General features: G+C 46.6%; 2 protein-coding genes across 2 annotated transcripts in view; both read right to left on the reverse strand.

Annotated features, from left to right (window-relative positions):
- Window positions 1-1707, reverse strand: part of LOC134456073 (suppressor of tumorigenicity 14 protein homolog) — a 55012-nt gene extending 53305 nt beyond the window's left edge. The window contains exons 1-3 of the mRNA XM_063207506.1: window positions 1693-1707; window positions 1378-1494; window positions 424-655 (exon numbers count right to left, since the gene is read on the reverse strand). Of these exons, the coding sequence (XP_063063576.1) occupies window positions 424-655; window positions 1378-1494; window positions 1693-1707 (364 nt within the window). The remainder of the gene's footprint in view (window positions 1-423; window positions 656-1377; window positions 1495-1692) is intronic.
- A 650-nt stretch (window positions 1708-2357) lies between these two features.
- Window positions 2358-17528, reverse strand: part of tmprss7 (transmembrane serine protease 7) — a 37073-nt gene continuing 21902 nt past the window's right edge. The window contains exons 14-18 of the mRNA XM_063207508.1: window positions 17103-17219; window positions 13502-13748; window positions 12650-12918; window positions 3646-3782; window positions 2358-2867 (exon numbers count right to left, since the gene is read on the reverse strand). Coding sequence (XP_063063578.1) covers window positions 2700-2867; window positions 3646-3782; window positions 12650-12918; window positions 13502-13748; window positions 17103-17219 — 938 coding nt within the window. The 3' untranslated portion in view covers window positions 2358-2699. The remainder of the gene's footprint in view (window positions 2868-3645; window positions 3783-12649; window positions 12919-13501; window positions 13749-17102; window positions 17220-17528) is intronic.

Here is a 17528-nt window from a genome sequence, read left to right on the forward strand (position 1 = left end):
ACACACACACACAGATACACACACAATAGCATCCTGGATTGCTCACTACACTCGTACACTATGCTACACATAGACCTACTGTACACTTAAAAATGAATCAACACACACACACACGCACGCGCACGCACGCACACACACACACACACACAAAAATTAATGTGGTTTTCTTATTTTTCACAGAGTGAGGGTGTGTGCAGAGAGAAACTCCATAACAGATGACTAAAATGCACAGCCGCTACATCATGCATCTCCCCAGCCATTCATCCATCCCTTCCTCCCTCCAACCATCCGTCCATCCATAACATCCATCCATCCCTCCCTCCCTCCATCCATCCATCCATCCATCCATCCATCCATCCATCCATCTACAGCATCCATCCATCCATCCATCCATCCATCCATCCATCCATTCCCCAGGAGGACAGGAGAACAACTCACATGCGCAAAAGTGGAGCGTCAGTGCGATGGCCGCGCAGAGAGGGAGGAGAGGCGCCGCCACCAGAGCCCACTTCCTCCCCCCCCTGCAGGGGGAGCCCTTCCCCTCCGCCTCCCCCTTCGCCTCCCCGGGGAGGACCTTGCTGTCCGGCCCGGCAGATGGGGAGGCCACTGTGGCCGCCGCCGCATCAGACAACTGTGTGGGCTCAATGTTAGCACCCTGTCAAACAAACCGCAATAAAAAAAACGATCACTGACTCACCACCGGTCATTAGTGCAGCGCACTTAGGAACTTAACAAAATAATATGAGCTTTCACACTTCTATTCAACTCGATTCACTACGTCTATAATGTCCTTTTTTATTCATTTAATAGACTGTAATAACGCACATTCATTTTAAGTAAGTGGGCACAATTGTCATCCTCTTTTCACTAGTGAGTGTGATTGGAGATGGACACCCCGGCCGGCCGGTCGGCGTCCTTTCAGATCGTCCCCCCACACAGCACAGAGCGCCACAAAGACCTACAGGAGCGCCTCGTTTCCCACGGCCCTTCACAGCGGTGGCACGCCACTCTCCTCTCTTCTCTCGATCAAGCGCCGCACTTTGACAAGGCATTCACGGAGCAGAGAACCAAATACCAAGACCTACATTTAGACACTGGCGAGCAGGCGAGGCGCATTTTCAATTAGCAAGACTTGGCCGGCGGGGGGGTTCTCAAAATTGAGGTGATGCTCAATTGAAAAAATAAAGAAAACAAAAGATAAAAACAAAAAACTACCACACCATGCAAATGAAACTGTTCCTTGCTCTACATTATTCACAGCTAGTGATTGTGAGATATCCACGTATAGCTTGGTGGGAATCGCATCTTGGAGGCTTAACTCTTCTGTCCTATCAGTAGAACTACTTGAGAACAGTAATGGAGCAAATCTCTTCTTACCTGTGCAGGTTTATTTCCAGCGAGACCGTGTTCATTGCCCGTTACTGTGTAAACTTCGCAACTTCTGTTTTTTGGATAAGTTCTCATGGCACGGTCCCGTGTGGCGCCCTCGCTTCGCTGCGATATGCAACAGTGCCTCTGGCATAGAAATTACGCTGAAAACCCTGAGCGATCGCTCCTTTGATTCGCGGCGAAACCCGACCTGTGCGGGTCTAGAGCGGAGCTGCATTCACTCCCCGTATCCCCCTCTTGAGCAGGTGCTGCGCCGAGCCCACAATGCACTGCGGCACAAAGGGACCACTATGAGGCAGGTACAATCCGCACAGCCATCCGTGCGACAGAAATTGCGGGCAAACTTCCTCCGTGTGCCTACGTCTTGGCCAAACAATGGAAAGCGCTTGACGCACGTTGGCCGCTGCTCGAATAGTTTCAGGGAAATAACTAATTTGGTATTGAGTGCTACAAGAGTGTTTTGTTAGGATTTACAATAAATACTTTAAAGCCATCTCTGGTCAGAGTTTCAGCGGCATATTATAACCCTCAGGTCATGTTACAAAGCAGTGAACCCTCAGGTCCCCAAAGGCCACTTCACTTCACAGGCAACTCTTACTCTGGCCCATGAGGAATACAGATCTCTTCATATTCAGCTAAATATTATTTGTATTTTATTAATGCAGCTACAATCCCTAAAACACAAACCATGAGAAAAAAACATGCCACTGAGGAAAAGAACTTGGTCACATACATTCTTCCACACATTTCCTCCTTGACATCCATGTCCGTTCCACCAGGTGGCTTCTTATCTGCCTGTTTGTAAGACGATATCTCTGAATTTCAGATCCAATCTTAAGGTGACATTGGATCCAGCAGGTCAGGGTTATATATGAGAGAGCTGGCTATGAACGGAGAGGAATGCTGCTGTGATTGACATTCAACATGAAGAGAGGGAGGAAGGGGCCGCGGAGTAACTCAAGATATGCTTTATTGTGGATGCTTAGCAGGAGGGCAGGACACATGAACAGCCACTATTCAGCCGCTAATGACCACAAATCAATGCCATTTTTGCAGAAAAAGGGAGTACAGGGAAAGACGGGGGACGGTGCATGGTGATTGGCTGACTTGGGAACATGTTTGTGTCTCTCCAGGGGCTAGTGACAGCTTTGGCCGGACCCAGGACAAAGTCATCAAAAAGGGCCCGCAAGCCCAATACATACAATGTACGTAATAAGGACCCAATTCTGGGCCCCCTCTCTCCCTGGGCTCTGACAGCTGTCCCCTTTGTCCTCCCTGGTCGGCGCCCCTGTGTCCCCCTGCGAGGCGGGTCAGTGGATGTGGCTGTGGATCCAGTCTGTGAACTTGGCCACCTTGGTGTAGACTCCGGGAAGGTTGGGGCGCCCGCAGCCTGCGCCCCAACTCACAATGCCCGTCAGGAACCAGCGGCCCCCCGCCCCCCCCTGCGACCGGCACACCAGAGGACCCCCCGAGTCGCCCTGGAGAACACACAACACACAACATGGAGAGACGGAGGAGAGATGACATTATATACCTACATGGTGGTTACAGTGGCAAAATAACATGCAACCTCACAGATTAAAATGCATTTTTTTTATGCCTGACATTATGCAAGACATACTCTAAGGTTTACAGTACAGGTTGTGTAAAATATATCTCCAAAAAAGATTGTTTCAGTAAAAACAGAGCTGGTGTTGTCTGTCATGTATGGGTCAAGGTGTCAAGGTCATGACCTCAATCCCTGGGCCACAGGTATTCTTCATGAGGGAGAATGCTGACAGAAGAGATAAAACTGCATTTGAAAATGCAGAAATAATATAGATCTGCTCCATGAGGTTCCACTCCCACTCGTAAGTGTAGAACCAGACTTATCTTAACTGTTGAGTTGAATCGTGACCAAATTACTGTATATAAAAACTGAAAAATAGAAAATAGGTGACTCCACTGTATGCATAAATCATTATCATTATTACACACTCCACAATGGTTTATGTTGGTGTTGTGTTGTGTCTACAGTGTTGTGTTGTTTCTACAGTGCATCATCTCAACTCCTCCATTTCTGACCAGACCAGACCAAACCTTTGACCAGACTGCAATTTTTTACATCTACGTTGATGAGTCGGGATAAGACTGTGTTGGTTTATGTATCGGGGCATAGCCTTTTTTGGTTTATTCTTGTTTGGACATAGCCTTATTCACGTGTTAAGAACAGTGGCATAAATGTAAATACATATAAAGCGCTGTGGTGTGTCTCACCCTGCAGGCGTCCTGCTCCCCGGTGGGCACCCCGGCACACAGCATTCGGGGCGACACGGGCCCGTAGCTCTTCTTACAGGCCGTCTGGCTCAGGATGCCGACCTCCGCCTTCTGCAGCACGCTGGGCAACACCTTATCTGGAGGCGGAAAAGGCCAAGCCTCAAGTTAGAACACTTTTTTCATGTGCATGCGTCCTTTCACCATTACACTTTTTTCTTCTCCTCCTCCCCACCCACATTCACCATCATTCCTTTCTTTCCATTTCAGGGCTGGAGTGGGACCAAAAAATTATTTAATTTTAAATTATTATTATTATTATTTTTTCCATAGGTCGGCCCTTTTCACAGGCCATTTCATACTATATCTTGACTGGCTGAATTCACTGTCTATATTGATTATGAAGTAATGGGCCTCCATCTTTAAATTGTGGGCCAATCCCCAAGACAACAACAACCCCAACCCCAACCCCAACACCACCAACACCACCACCACCACCACCACCACCAACAACAACAACAACAACAACAACAACAACAACAACAACAACAACAACAACAACAACAACAACAACAACAGCATCAGAATCTGCCCCTGAGGACTGTGGGCCCACCGGGAAGACCCTAACCCTGTATGCCAGATGACCAGTCCAGCCCACCGGGAAGACCCTAACCCTGTATGCCAGATGACCAGTCCAGCCCACCGGGAAGACCCTAACCCTGTATGCCAGATGACCAGTCCAGCCCACCGGGAAGAGCCTAACCCTGTATGCCAGATGACCAGTCCAGCCCACCGGGAAGACCCTAACCCTGTATGCCAGATGACCCTGTATGCCAGATGCCCAGTCCTGCCCTGTTCCATTCCCTCTGCTGGTTTTAAATGCTGCACTCTTTCAGCTGAAGTTCAGACGAGAGCTAAAGTTACCGACTTCCACCCTGGAGAACAGAACTCGCAAGCATCCACACACTCGTGCTGGACCGAATTCCTGAATCCTGGGTCAGTGGTAAGCCATGGCACGCTCTTACGGTTTTCCACTGTAGGCCTAGCTAGGCTTACACACTTTCTCATTTTACAGTTTTCCACTGTAGGCCTTGGCTTACACACTTTCTGTGCAATGCCTTACATCACATATTGGCTACCACAACAACTACCAAAGCCAGTTATTTTGTGCCAGCTAAAAGACTTTTGTGATTAAAAACAACTCTACCATGGTGAATGTTTAAGCAATGTGTGTAAATGGAATTAAATGAATTAAAGCCAAGAGCATCAATGTGCACCAGACCCAGTTCCAGTTCCAGAACTGTAGATGAAAAAAAAACCACGTTTTAGGGACCGAGTCAGAACCAATGATGTAAGACACAGTACAAAGACTGTATTGATCAGAGCCACAGACTGTGCCTGCAGGTATTCGGACAATGTTATCAATGCTGAAAGGAAACACATCTCTGTTTTCAACAGGCATCACCACGGCACATAGCCTACTCCTCTCTGTACAGCTGCCAAGAGTTCAAGTCCACGTCAAGCAGTTCAGTAGAATGACGTGACGTTTACAGAATATGGACAGAGTACAGTGTCGGCCTAGTAGTGCGCAAACTCAAACGTTGCTAAGGTACGCTTCCGCAGTATTCCGCAGTATTGTGACGTATTCTCATATTCTTCTCACAGATCTATTGCGGATGCTTCCGCAGTATTCCGCAGTATTGTGACGTATTCTCATATTCTTCTCACAGATCTATTGCGGATGCTTCAAAAGCGTTAGATGGAGTTCTAAAACAGTGTTTCTTAACTGGTGGGTCGGGACCCAAAAGTGGGTCGCAGAGGGGTCCTGGGTGGGTCACTGAAGTGGTGTAAAGATGTATGGTAACCCTTTATTTTAGGGATACATCTATTAGCACTAATAATGTACATACAATGTTCATGCCTGCATAAGTAACTTGTAAGGCATGTACTAAGCAAACGCTAAGGATACTTCACAGACATCTTTAACATCTCTCTGGAGCAAGCAGTCATCCCATCACTTTTCAAAACTGCTACCATCATACCCGTGCCGAAGAAATCATCACCATCATGCTTCAATGACTACCGTCCTGTAGCACTGACGCCCATAATCATGAAGTGCTTCGAACGGCTAGTCCTGTCACACATCAAAGCCACCCTACCCCCCACCCTGGACCCCTACCAGTTCGCATACCGAGCCAAGCGATCCACGGAGGATGCAATCTGCTCTGCCCTCCATCCAGCCCTCACCCACTTGGACAATAAAGACTCATATGTGAGAATGCTGTTCATTGACTTCAGTTCAGCATTCAATACCATAATACCACAACAACTCATCAGAAAACTGGACAAACTAGGTTTCAGCACCTCCCTCTGCAACTGGCTGCTGGACTTCCTGATGCAGAGACCACAAGCAGTACGGGTAGGGAATAACACCTCAAGCACCCTGACCCTGAGCACGGGGGCTCCGCAAGGTTGTGTTCTCAGCCCCCTGCTGTTCACGCTGCTGACACATGACTGCACAACGACCCACAGCACTAACCATCTAGTGAAGTTTGCGGATGATACAACACTGGTGGGCCTCATCACTAAGGGCGATGAGACCCACTACAGAGAAGAAGTAGACCTGCTGGCCAGATGGTGCAAAGACAACAACCTCCTGCTGAATGTCAACAAGACCAAGGAGATTGTTGTCAACTTTCAGAGGGTCCAAAAACAACTGCCACCACTGACCATCGACGGTGATGCTGTGGAGAGAGTGAGCAGCACCAAGTTCCTTGGAGTGCACATCAGCGACGACCTCTCTTAGACCACCAACACTACATCACTGGCGAAGAAGGCCCATCAGCGTCTCTACTTCTTGCGCAAACTAAAGAAGGCAAGTGCTACACCCTCCATCATGACAACATTCTACAGAGGAACCATAGAGAGCGTCGTGTCCAGCTGCATCACAGTGTGGGGAGGAAGCTGCACGGAGAAAAACAGGAAGACACTCCAGCGTGTTGTGAACACAGCGAAGAAGATCATTGGAGTACCACTCCCCTCCCTGCAGGACATTTACACCGCACGCCTCACCCGAAAAGCACTGATGATCATCAAAGACACAAGCCACCCTGCACACAAACTGTTCAGCCTCCTGCCCTCTGGAAAGAGGTACAGGGGCCTCCGTTCCCGTACCACCAGGCTTGCAAGCAGCACGATGCATCAAGCAATCAAGATACTGAACACTCAACCCACTCTCCCTTCACTGTCAGCCTCTAGCCAGCCAGGCCACTGACAACGCTCCCCCCCCTCATCCCCACCACCATATCTGCGACTGAACATTCCACCTGCACTACTACATCTGTGACTGAACTTTCAACCTGCACTAACTCAAAACATACACATGCACACACACACACACACACACACACACACACACACACAACACACACACACACACACACACACACGCACAAAACACACACACACACACACACACACACAAGCACACTGCACTTTCTGCACTAAACCCAAACATACACACACTGACACACAACTCATACTCACACACATACACACACACACACACACACACACACATACACAGGTACACACACACAGACGCACACCGCACTTTCTACCTGCACTAAACACACACACACACACACACACACACCACACACACACACACACACACACACACACACACACACACACGCACACGCACACAAAACACATACAAACACACACACACACACACATACTGCTGCTGGTGTATTTAATAAAAACCTTTTTAATTATTTATTTCTTCAAATGCTACTATTACTATGTCAGAACGCTATAAAGGACTTTTAGAAAAAGCACAACAAAATACCTCCTCTTAATGTATGTTCTCTACAAGTCTTCTGTTGTCCAGTCTTGTACTTTAAATGTCTGTATGAGCAATGTCTACGTCCATACTGTCTATGTCCATGTATGAGTACTGTCTATGTCTATACTGTCTATGTCCTTACCTAGATTAGTCTATGTCTGCATGGGAGAGCAAGAAACGCAATTTCAAATTCTTTGTATGACCAGTGCATGTAAAGAAATTGACAATAAACTTGACTTGGTATGTCTCTTGGTACTTGGTACTTGGTACTAGGTCCTTACTAAGGTTAAATTGGTAATAAATCCCTTATTGTGCATGAACAAGACATTTGCGAACACATGCCTAACAAATGTTTGATTTTGCTTTGTACATGCCTTACAAGTTACTTATACAGGCACATTGTATGTATTAGTGCTAATAGATGTATCCCTAAAATAAAGTGTTACCAGATGTATTAATTTCCCCTTTTATGGACAGTCCCAAAATGTAGACAAGATGCAAAAAAATGTCAAAGAGAGTCTCATTAGTTGATAGACACGTTGTATGTCAGAATTAAATACAATTGCTGATGCAAAACATACAGTAGATATGCCATCAAATGCAAGGTTACATTTTTGAACGCTAGAATAAATTGACCAGTTTACGACAGTGTAACCAGAAACTGGGTCAAAACATTATGTCTGTGGAAAATGGTGGGTCCCAGGACTATTCCTCCAGTTAAGGCCCACTGTTCTAAAGGACCATGCAGTCCCCGCAATCCAGGCCAATGAGTGTCTATTCTCCAAAGAGACAGTATCAATGACTCATCCATTGTCTGCAAGAGTCCAGTCATCTTCCTCTAGGACAGCGATGGGCAACTGGAGGCCCGGGGGCCACATGTAGCCCGCCCCCTCCCTCAGTGCGGCCCGTAGATAAGCCAAACTTCAAAAAAAATATTAACAGACTTTTTTTTTAAACCACGACTGAGTCAATCTGTTGAAATTATACTGTTGGCCCACAGAGAACAGGCCTATTCTTCCAAACTTTTTCGGCAATCACGGAGCAACCAACTGAACCTTGAATTGGAAGTTGCAGCCAGATCTGTGGTGATCTGGGCCTCTGATGGTCATGAGGAAAACATGTGGCCCTCCTCATCATGAAAGATGCCCATTCCTGCTCTAAGACACTATGCCTCATCTTCCTCTAGGACAGTGTTTCCCAACCTTTTTTGTGTCATGTACCCCTTAAGCCTTTTCGTTGTGCCATGAGTACCCCCTAACTTGTGTTTTACATCACTTTTTCAATTGTAGTGTGACTATGGTCCATGTATTTGTTACAATTAAATTTTTCAAGTACCCCCTGCAGTGTGCTCGCGTACCCCTAGTGGTACACGTACCCCTGGTTGGGAACCACTGCTCTAGGACACTATGCCTCATCCTCCTCTAGGACACTATGCCTCATCCTCCTCTAGGACACTATGCCTCATCCTCCTCTAGGACACTATGCCTCATCCTCCTCTAGGACACTATGCCTCATCCTCCTCTAGGACACTATGCCTCCTCTAGGACACTATGCCTCATCCTCCTCTAGGACACTATGCCTCATCCTCCTCATCCTCCTATAGGACACTATGCCTCATCCTCCTCTAGGACACTATGCCTCATCCTCCTCTAGGACACTATGCCTCATCCTCCTCTAGGACACTATGCCTCATCTTCCTCATCCTCCTCTAGGACACTATGCCTCATCCTCCTCTAGGACACTATGCCTCATCCTCCTCTAGGACACTATGCCTCATCTTCCTCATCCTCCTCATCCTCCTCTAGGACACTATGCCTCATCTTCCTCTAGGACACTATGCCTCATCCTCCTCTAGGACACTATGCCTCATCTTCCTCATCCTCCTCTAGGACACTATGCCTCCTCTAGGACACTATACCTCATCCTCCTCTAGGACACTATGCCTCATCCTCCTCATCCTCCTATAGGACACTATGCCTCATCTTCCTCATCCTCCTCTAGGACACTATGCCTCATCCTCCTCTAGGACACTATGCCTCATCTTCCTCATCCTCCTATAGGACACTATGCCTCATCCTCCTCATCCTCCTCTAGGACACTATGCCTCATCTTCCTCATCCTCCTCTAGGACACTATGCCTCATCCTCCTCTAGGACACTATGCCTCATCCTCCTCATCCTCCTCTAGGACACTATGCCTCATCCTCCTCTAGGACACTATGCCTCATCTTCCTCATCCTCCTATAGGACACTATGCCTCATCCTCCTCATCCTCCTCATCCTCCTCTAGGACACTATGCCTCATCCTCCTCTAGGACACTATGCCTCATCCTCCTCTAGGACACTATGCCTCATCTTCCTATAGGACACTATGCCTCATCCTCCTCATCCTCCTCTAGGACACTATGCCTCATCCTCCTCTAGGACACTATGCCTCCTCTAGGACACTATGCCTCATCTTCGTCGAGGACACTATGCCTCATCCTCCTCATTGAGACACCACTGGGCCACTGGGGATCACGTTACAGTGCACCACCAGACTCAGCATGGGCTCGTCTCCTCTCGTCTGCCTGTCCTGGGATTTCCCATTTTACTGTCTCGTGTAGGGATGCAAATTATCGATTAATTCATTAATCGTTAGTTGATTCCCTTATCGATCGACTTACAGTTAATTGATAAGTGGTGTTTTCTCAAAGCTTCTCGGGAAAAAAACCCTACTAAATCTCAAAATTTGTATACAAAATTGAGATAAAATACTACATTTAAATTAATCCTATTTAAATTCTTTGATCCAAAGGTGATTTAAATATTCCCACTATTCACACCCCTCTTCACACACACTCTTCACATGTCCATTTCACCTGGGTCTTTTGTCAGTTGAATTGTCGATTAATTGCGATTAATGTTTTTCAATCGATTAACACATTGATCGATTAAAGTCGATTAATCGATTAATCGTTTGCATTCCTAGTCTCGTGTGTTTGTGTCTGTGTGTGGGAGTTGGAGGTATTATCTAGTCATCAGTGTTGTGTACTGCATTACTACTGTGAAACTAAAACGATACAGATGTTAAACGGGGGATGTGTATCCCCGGCGATCTATTTGCTTTATAATTTCATGACTAATCTACTCTACATCAGCTGCTGTCATCTCTTCTGCTTATGGCACACAAGGAAAGAGAAGGCAACAGAACTCTCTACACTGAACACTGGCCAATCCTGTCTAACACTAGCACACTAGCACACGCACACACACACGCACGCACGCACACACGCACACACACACACCAGAACTCCATACAGAACACGGCACAGCCTTGTCTACCACTATCACGCGCACACAAGCATTGAGTTAAAGTGGGTAGCTGAGTAATTGTGGCAAAGTTTCCTACGGCAAGTTATCATCATCATCAGTTCCCGTATGTATGGTTGGCTTGACCTGAAATGTTCTGATAATGTACAGCACTTTGCATTAACATATACTGACCACTTAGCTTTATGTTAATATGAAAAGTTAAATGACAAAATGACTCAAAGAGTTAATCTTGACTGAATGCTGACATGAATGTGTACCAGTTAAATGATTACATTACATCCTGTCAATCTGGATGCATTGTGATGAGGATTAAATGTTGACAAAGCACATGAAAGCATGTGAGGTTTGGCACAAAATAGAAAACAAGAATGCAAATAATGCATGTATATGTTTAATGCATTTGAATCTGATTGAATTTCTAATAATATGAGTCACTCTGATTATAATTTGCGTGCAGATGGCAAACGTAAATAACAAATTCCTGCTGTTAGGTGCAAATGTCAAAGGCCAAAACAAATTTCTTTCATAGCATTAGAAAACTACATTGTGCTGTTTTGTGCCATAGCACACATGCCCATGTTCTTCCATCTTAAATATTTCTCATAGTTAGAGACTGACATGAAGACTTAAGTGTAGCGCCTACAGTCTTACTGTTGTATAGTGTAATCATTGTTGCCAGATTGGGCTGTATTGGATGACGTCTGTGGGTAAAAAAGGGTGTTGGGCAGGTTAATCTGTAGATTTATGGCCATAGAAACCAATAAAAGTTAGTTTAGATTGGGCAGGTTGTACTGTAGTGCTCTCTCCGGGCAGGTTTTGAGCACGTTTTATTCCAGGGGTTCCCAACCTTTTTCAACTTGGGGCCCACTCGAAATTGTCAAAAATGTTTGGGGCCCACCTCTGATCCAATTAAGAAAAAAAGTCAAATAAATCAACAGCAACACACACCAAAATATGATCATTATTTTTAGAAAATGATTTGAGGGCCCACTTGGAATACCTTCAGGGCCCACCAGTGGGCCCCGGCCCACAGTTTGAGAATCACCGTTTTAGGCTGTAAATAATCGGTCACATCTGGCAACCCTGCCCCTAAACAGCACTGACCTTCCTTTTACATCACATCACATTGCATTTGGCAACCGCTTTATACTGTAACCAAAACGACTTACAATCGAGGACATAATCATCGCCAACATCGCTAGCAGATACAAAGTGCACAGGAGATAAACAGATGAGATATACAGAACTGCAGGTGTAGATGCAAAGTAGGGTTAGTTTTTTTTTAATGCACACACACATACACATCATGTCAACAGTTTGACCTGGGACTGAGGGAGCTTTTTTTTGTTTTTAATGTGGATATGTTAGAGCTGAATGAACACATTCTACTGCAAAATGAAAGGTCTGGCTTTTTTTGGCACGGGCAGTCATGGGTGAGCGGTTAGGGCGTCAGACTTGCATCCCAGAGGTTGCCGGTTCGACTCCCGACCCGCCAGGTTAGTGGGGGGAGTAATCAACCAGTGCTCTCCCCCATCCTCCTCCATGACTGAGGTACCCTGAGCATGGTACCGTCCCACCGCACTGCTCCTTGCACGGGTGAGGCATAAATGCAATTTTGTTGTGTGCAGTGTTCACTTGTGTGCTGTCGAGTGCTGTGTCACAATGACAATAGGAGTTGGAGTTTCCCAATGGGCTTTCACTTTTCACTTTCACTTTTAAATCCAACTTATTTCATGTTTTTATGTGCTTCGGAGGCTGAGATATTTAGGTTTTAATAGGGAGAGGGCACCTTTTCCCAAAAAGGGCTTAGGCTAAAATGGGTTAAGCATTAGTGTAGCATTACCTTCCTCTGAGCGGTACCCCCAGCCGGTCACCCAGCAGCGCTGGTTCTCCTTGAGGGTCTGCGAGGGGGGGGGCAGGCAGGCGGGCTGGATGTAGGCGGCGAGGGAGGGGGGCCAGGGCCTCCGCAGCTGCAGCAGGGCGATGTCATAGTCGAAGGTGCGGCCGTTGTAGTACTGGTGCAGCACGATGCGCCGCACGTCCGCCACGTAGCGCGCGCTGCCCTGCGTTAGCATGCCCATGTGGGCCGCCCACTGGTGAGGGTCCGACAGCCTGCACAGGGCACAGAGGTCAAAGGTCACGGGCCAAGAACATTTACAACACTTAGCAGAGGCGGCAAAAGTAAAAGTAAAAGTAAATTCATGGTGTAAGTACAACACTAGTCTAGCACATGATATTACACAGCTGTTCCACCAATTACTCCATTGTACCTAATGAGGTGCACGTTACTGAAAAATGCTAAAAACCAAACAAGGAGCCAAAACAAACTTGATCCAACCGGTTCAGGGTCGGCTGATCATAAGACAAGTACACAGGTCTACTGGTTAAACGACACAAACAATTCAATTCAAATGGCTCACAATTGACTTTGGCTTACATTACATGACATTACATTACAATACATTACACTTAGCTGATGCTTTTCTTCAAATGTCCAAGTTATTTACAGGGTATTGGTTACAGTCCCTAGAGCCGCATGGGGTTACAGTAGGGATAAGAGTGTGGTGGGGAGTGGAGGGGGAGGGGATTCGAACTTGTAACCCTCTGTTCTAAAGCCCATCTCCTTATTTTACCACAGCTGTCTCATAAACTATCGTGAGTTACAATATCAAGTCACATTTCACCCGGAGCTCACCTTTCCTTGCTGAAGCAGTGGGCCGCGGAGAGCAGCCAATCAGAGTTGAGGACGCAGGCTCCGCAGTATAGGTGTCCTCCAAACAGCAGACTGACCTGCCAAGGCCACTCCCCATCCAGTGCATTGACCCCGCCTACAACACGTGGCCGCACCCCAACACCACTACCCATGATGCCTTGCTGGGATGAAGCTCCGCCCACATCCGAGGAGTCCAGGAGCCTCTTGGCCAGAGCTGGGCGACCGCATGCTGCACGAGGGAACATGCAACACAACACACAAGCAAAATACACTCAATAAGTAGTACACACATATACACTCAATAAGTAGTACACACATATACACTCAATAAGTAGTACACACATATACACTCAATAAGTAGAACACACATATACACTCAATAAGTAGTACACACATATACACTCAATAAGTAGTACACACATATACACTCAATAAGTAGTACACACATATACACTCAATAAGTAGTACACACATATACACTCAATAAGTAGTACACACATATACACTCAATAAGTAGTACACACATATACACTCAATAAGTAGTACATACACATACACTCAATAAGTAGTACACACATATACACTCAATAAGTAGTACACACATATACACTCAATAAGTAGTACACACACATACATACAACACAACACAAGCAAAATACACTCAATAAGTAGTACATGTTTCGTGCCTACTGTAGCCCTATGTGTGGCGCTCCATTATGGATCAACTATGAAAAAGAGACAATGCGTAAACTCCAAGTAGCATATAATGACTGCCTGAGGATATTGCTGAAAAAGCTCAGGAGTTGCAGTGCTAGTAAACTATTTAGTGACCCAGGACTATGTACAGTACTTTACAGGCTCTCTAATGTTTAAGTTCCTGTGCCGTTTGGATAAGTCTGAAAACGGCATTATAATGATTCTCACAAGTGCCAGATATAGCTCTGTCCGATACCAATCATATATGTGGAAACATTGGTATGGCTGCCTTTTAAGACCGTCATGACAGTTTGTATATGATTTGGCATCATTGGTGTTTTTTTATTTCTTCTTTTTCCTGCACAGTCTATTTCTATGTATATGTTGTGTGTCTGTCTATTGGGCCCTTAGCCTGTAATAAAGTTTATATATACAGTATATACACTCAATAAGTAGTACATACATATACATACATACAGTTTGTACATTGTGTTAAGTTACTTTCTGAACAGTAGCAACTGTGATCAATAGCAAAAAAAACAACTAACATACATGCAAAGTTACATAAACAAGGTAAAGACAAAATATTGTTTCCTCATGCTTTCTTCCTAAATGTTGAGTTTCAGGGTCTTCAACAGGTTACAGTGCTCATGCTGGTGCCTGATGGCTTCAGGGGTATGTCTGACTCAACACATTAACACAAACACAAATGGTGTGTATAACTTTGCTGTGTGTGTGTGTATGTGCGTGTGTGTGTGTGTTTGCGTGTGCGTGTGTCTGTGTCTGTGTCTGTGTCTGTGTGTTTGTGTGTGTGTGTGTGTGTGTGTGTGTGTGTGTGTGTGTGTGTGTGTGTGTGTGTGTGTGTGTGTGTGTGTGTGTGTGTGTGTGTGTGTGTCTAAGAAGGTTATCTTCTGCTTGACTAATCAAAGCCCAGGCCTGTTCTCTTCCCAGGGCCCTTAAAGTAAAGTCACCCAAAACAAAGATGACAATTACTGCCAGGCCAGCAGGGCAGTGCACACACACACACACACACACACACACACACACACACACACACACACACACACACACACACACACACACACACACACACGAACACACACACACACACACGAACACACACACCACACACACACACACACACACACACACACACACACACACACACACACACACACACGAACACACACACACACACACACGAACACACACACACACACACGAACACACACACGAACACACACACACACACACACACACACAGAAACACACACACACAGAAACACACACACACAGAAACACACACACACAGAAACACACACACGCACACACACACACACACACACACACACACACACACACACACACACACACACACACACACACACACACACACACACACAGCAGGGCAGTGCACCGCAGCAACAGCAATTACGGACCACTCAATCGAGCAGATGACAAAATAGCATGTTTACAAAGACACCGCCTCAACTGAAGGTAGACCGCAGGGCCGGGCTAAGATGCCCTGGGGCCCCTAGGCTACAGGTTGCTGTGGGGCCCCCTGGAAGGCAAAATTCACGACAAATGCAACAAATAGTGTCATAATCACAAGATAGGAATTAAGGATAACATGTCTACCAACTGTACTCAACATGACAGATGATTTTTTCCAATGTTGCATCTTGTCATAATTCTGTAATTTTTCACTTTTGCCTAATTACGGGGCCCCTAGCTGGTGGGGCCCCCTAGACTGCAGTCATGTCTAGCTTGTGGGGGTCCCCTGGCAGGTGGGGCCCCATAGGCTGCAGTCCTATCTAGCCTGTGGGGGTCCCCTGGCAGGTGGGGCCCCCTAGGCTGCAGTCATATCTAGCCTGTGGGGGTCCCCTGGCAGGTGGGGGCCCCTAGGCTGCAGTCATATCTAGCCTGTGGGGGTCCCCTGGCAGGTGGGGGCCCCTAGGCTGCAGTCCTATCTAGCCTGGGGGGGTCCCCTGGCAGGTGGGGGCCCCCCTAGGCTGCAGTCATATCTAGCCTGTGCGTTAATACGCCCCTGACCGCTTCAGTGTGTGGCCCATAGTAGCTCCAATCGAAACCTCAGTGAACCTCAGCCTAAAACTAACCCTCTAATCATGGGGCTTAATTGGCAGGGAAATCCAGACGATGTTGTGATGATGGCCAACGCTACGAGATGAGCTACAAAGACCTGTAGTGTAGTCCTCCCAGCTGTGGATCAGGATGGTTTATCGGGCACAGTACAGTATGTAATAGATATACAACACTTGGGGGTAAGTTGAGATCATTTGTCATTATACAAGTGAGGTGTGTGTGTGTATGTGTGTGTGTGTGTGTGTGTGTGTGTGTGTGTGTGTGTGTGTGTGTGTGTGTGTGTGTGTGTGTGTGTGTGTGTGTGCGTGTGAGAGAGAGAGAGTGTGTGTGTGTGTGTCTGTGTGTCTGTGTGTGTGTGTGTGTGTGTGTGTGTGTGTGTGTGTGTGGTGTGTGCTTTTGTTGGGGCATTGTCATAATATTTTAAAAACATATCCTCATCTGTGTAACCAGCTCCTAAAACAGGGGTTGGGAACCGCTTTCATCCGAGGGCCAAATTTTATAAAGTCCTCCTAGGGCTGTACTATGATGAACATAAACCAGGATCTCCCATCTGCACTTTAGGCCTATATCGAAGGTGGTCACTTTTACAACAGACCCCACCCTCACTTGGTCCTCTGAAAATATTACAAAATTATAGTGCAAATGTAATTTCAAAGATTAATTTACAAAACATGTCCTATTTCATGTGACACTGCATAACAGTTAAATGATATCGGGGGCTGGATTAGGCCGCCTCGAGGGCCGTAAACCAATAACCCTAAAGCAGGCGGGAACTGATACTGACCGCAGTCCTCCTCATCGCTGTTGTCATGGCAATCAGGCACTCCGTCACACCTGGCGTTCCTCTTGGGGATGCAGGTGCCGCTGCCACACCTGTAGCTGATGGAGGTGCACGGGGTCTCTGCAGAGCACAATCAGAAGACACAGGTGAGCTCACTATACGGCTTTAACACATGACACCTGTAGCTGATGGAGGTGCATGGGGTCTCTGCAGGGCGCAATCACAAGATACAGGTGAGTTCATGACACTGCACTGTATTGGGGGTCTCTGCATGGCACAATCAGAAGATACATGTGAGTTCACTATACAGCTTTATTACATGACACCTGTAGCACCTGTAGTTGATGGAGGTGCACGGGGTCTCTGCAGGGCGCAATCACAAGATACAGGTGAGTTCACTATACGGCTTTATTTAACGACACTGTACTG

Source organism: Engraulis encrasicolus, chromosome 9, assembly GCF_034702125.1.
Source record: "Engraulis encrasicolus isolate BLACKSEA-1 chromosome 9, IST_EnEncr_1.0, whole genome shotgun sequence".
Classification (NCBI taxonomy): domain Eukaryota; kingdom Metazoa; phylum Chordata; class Actinopteri; order Clupeiformes; family Engraulidae; genus Engraulis; species Engraulis encrasicolus.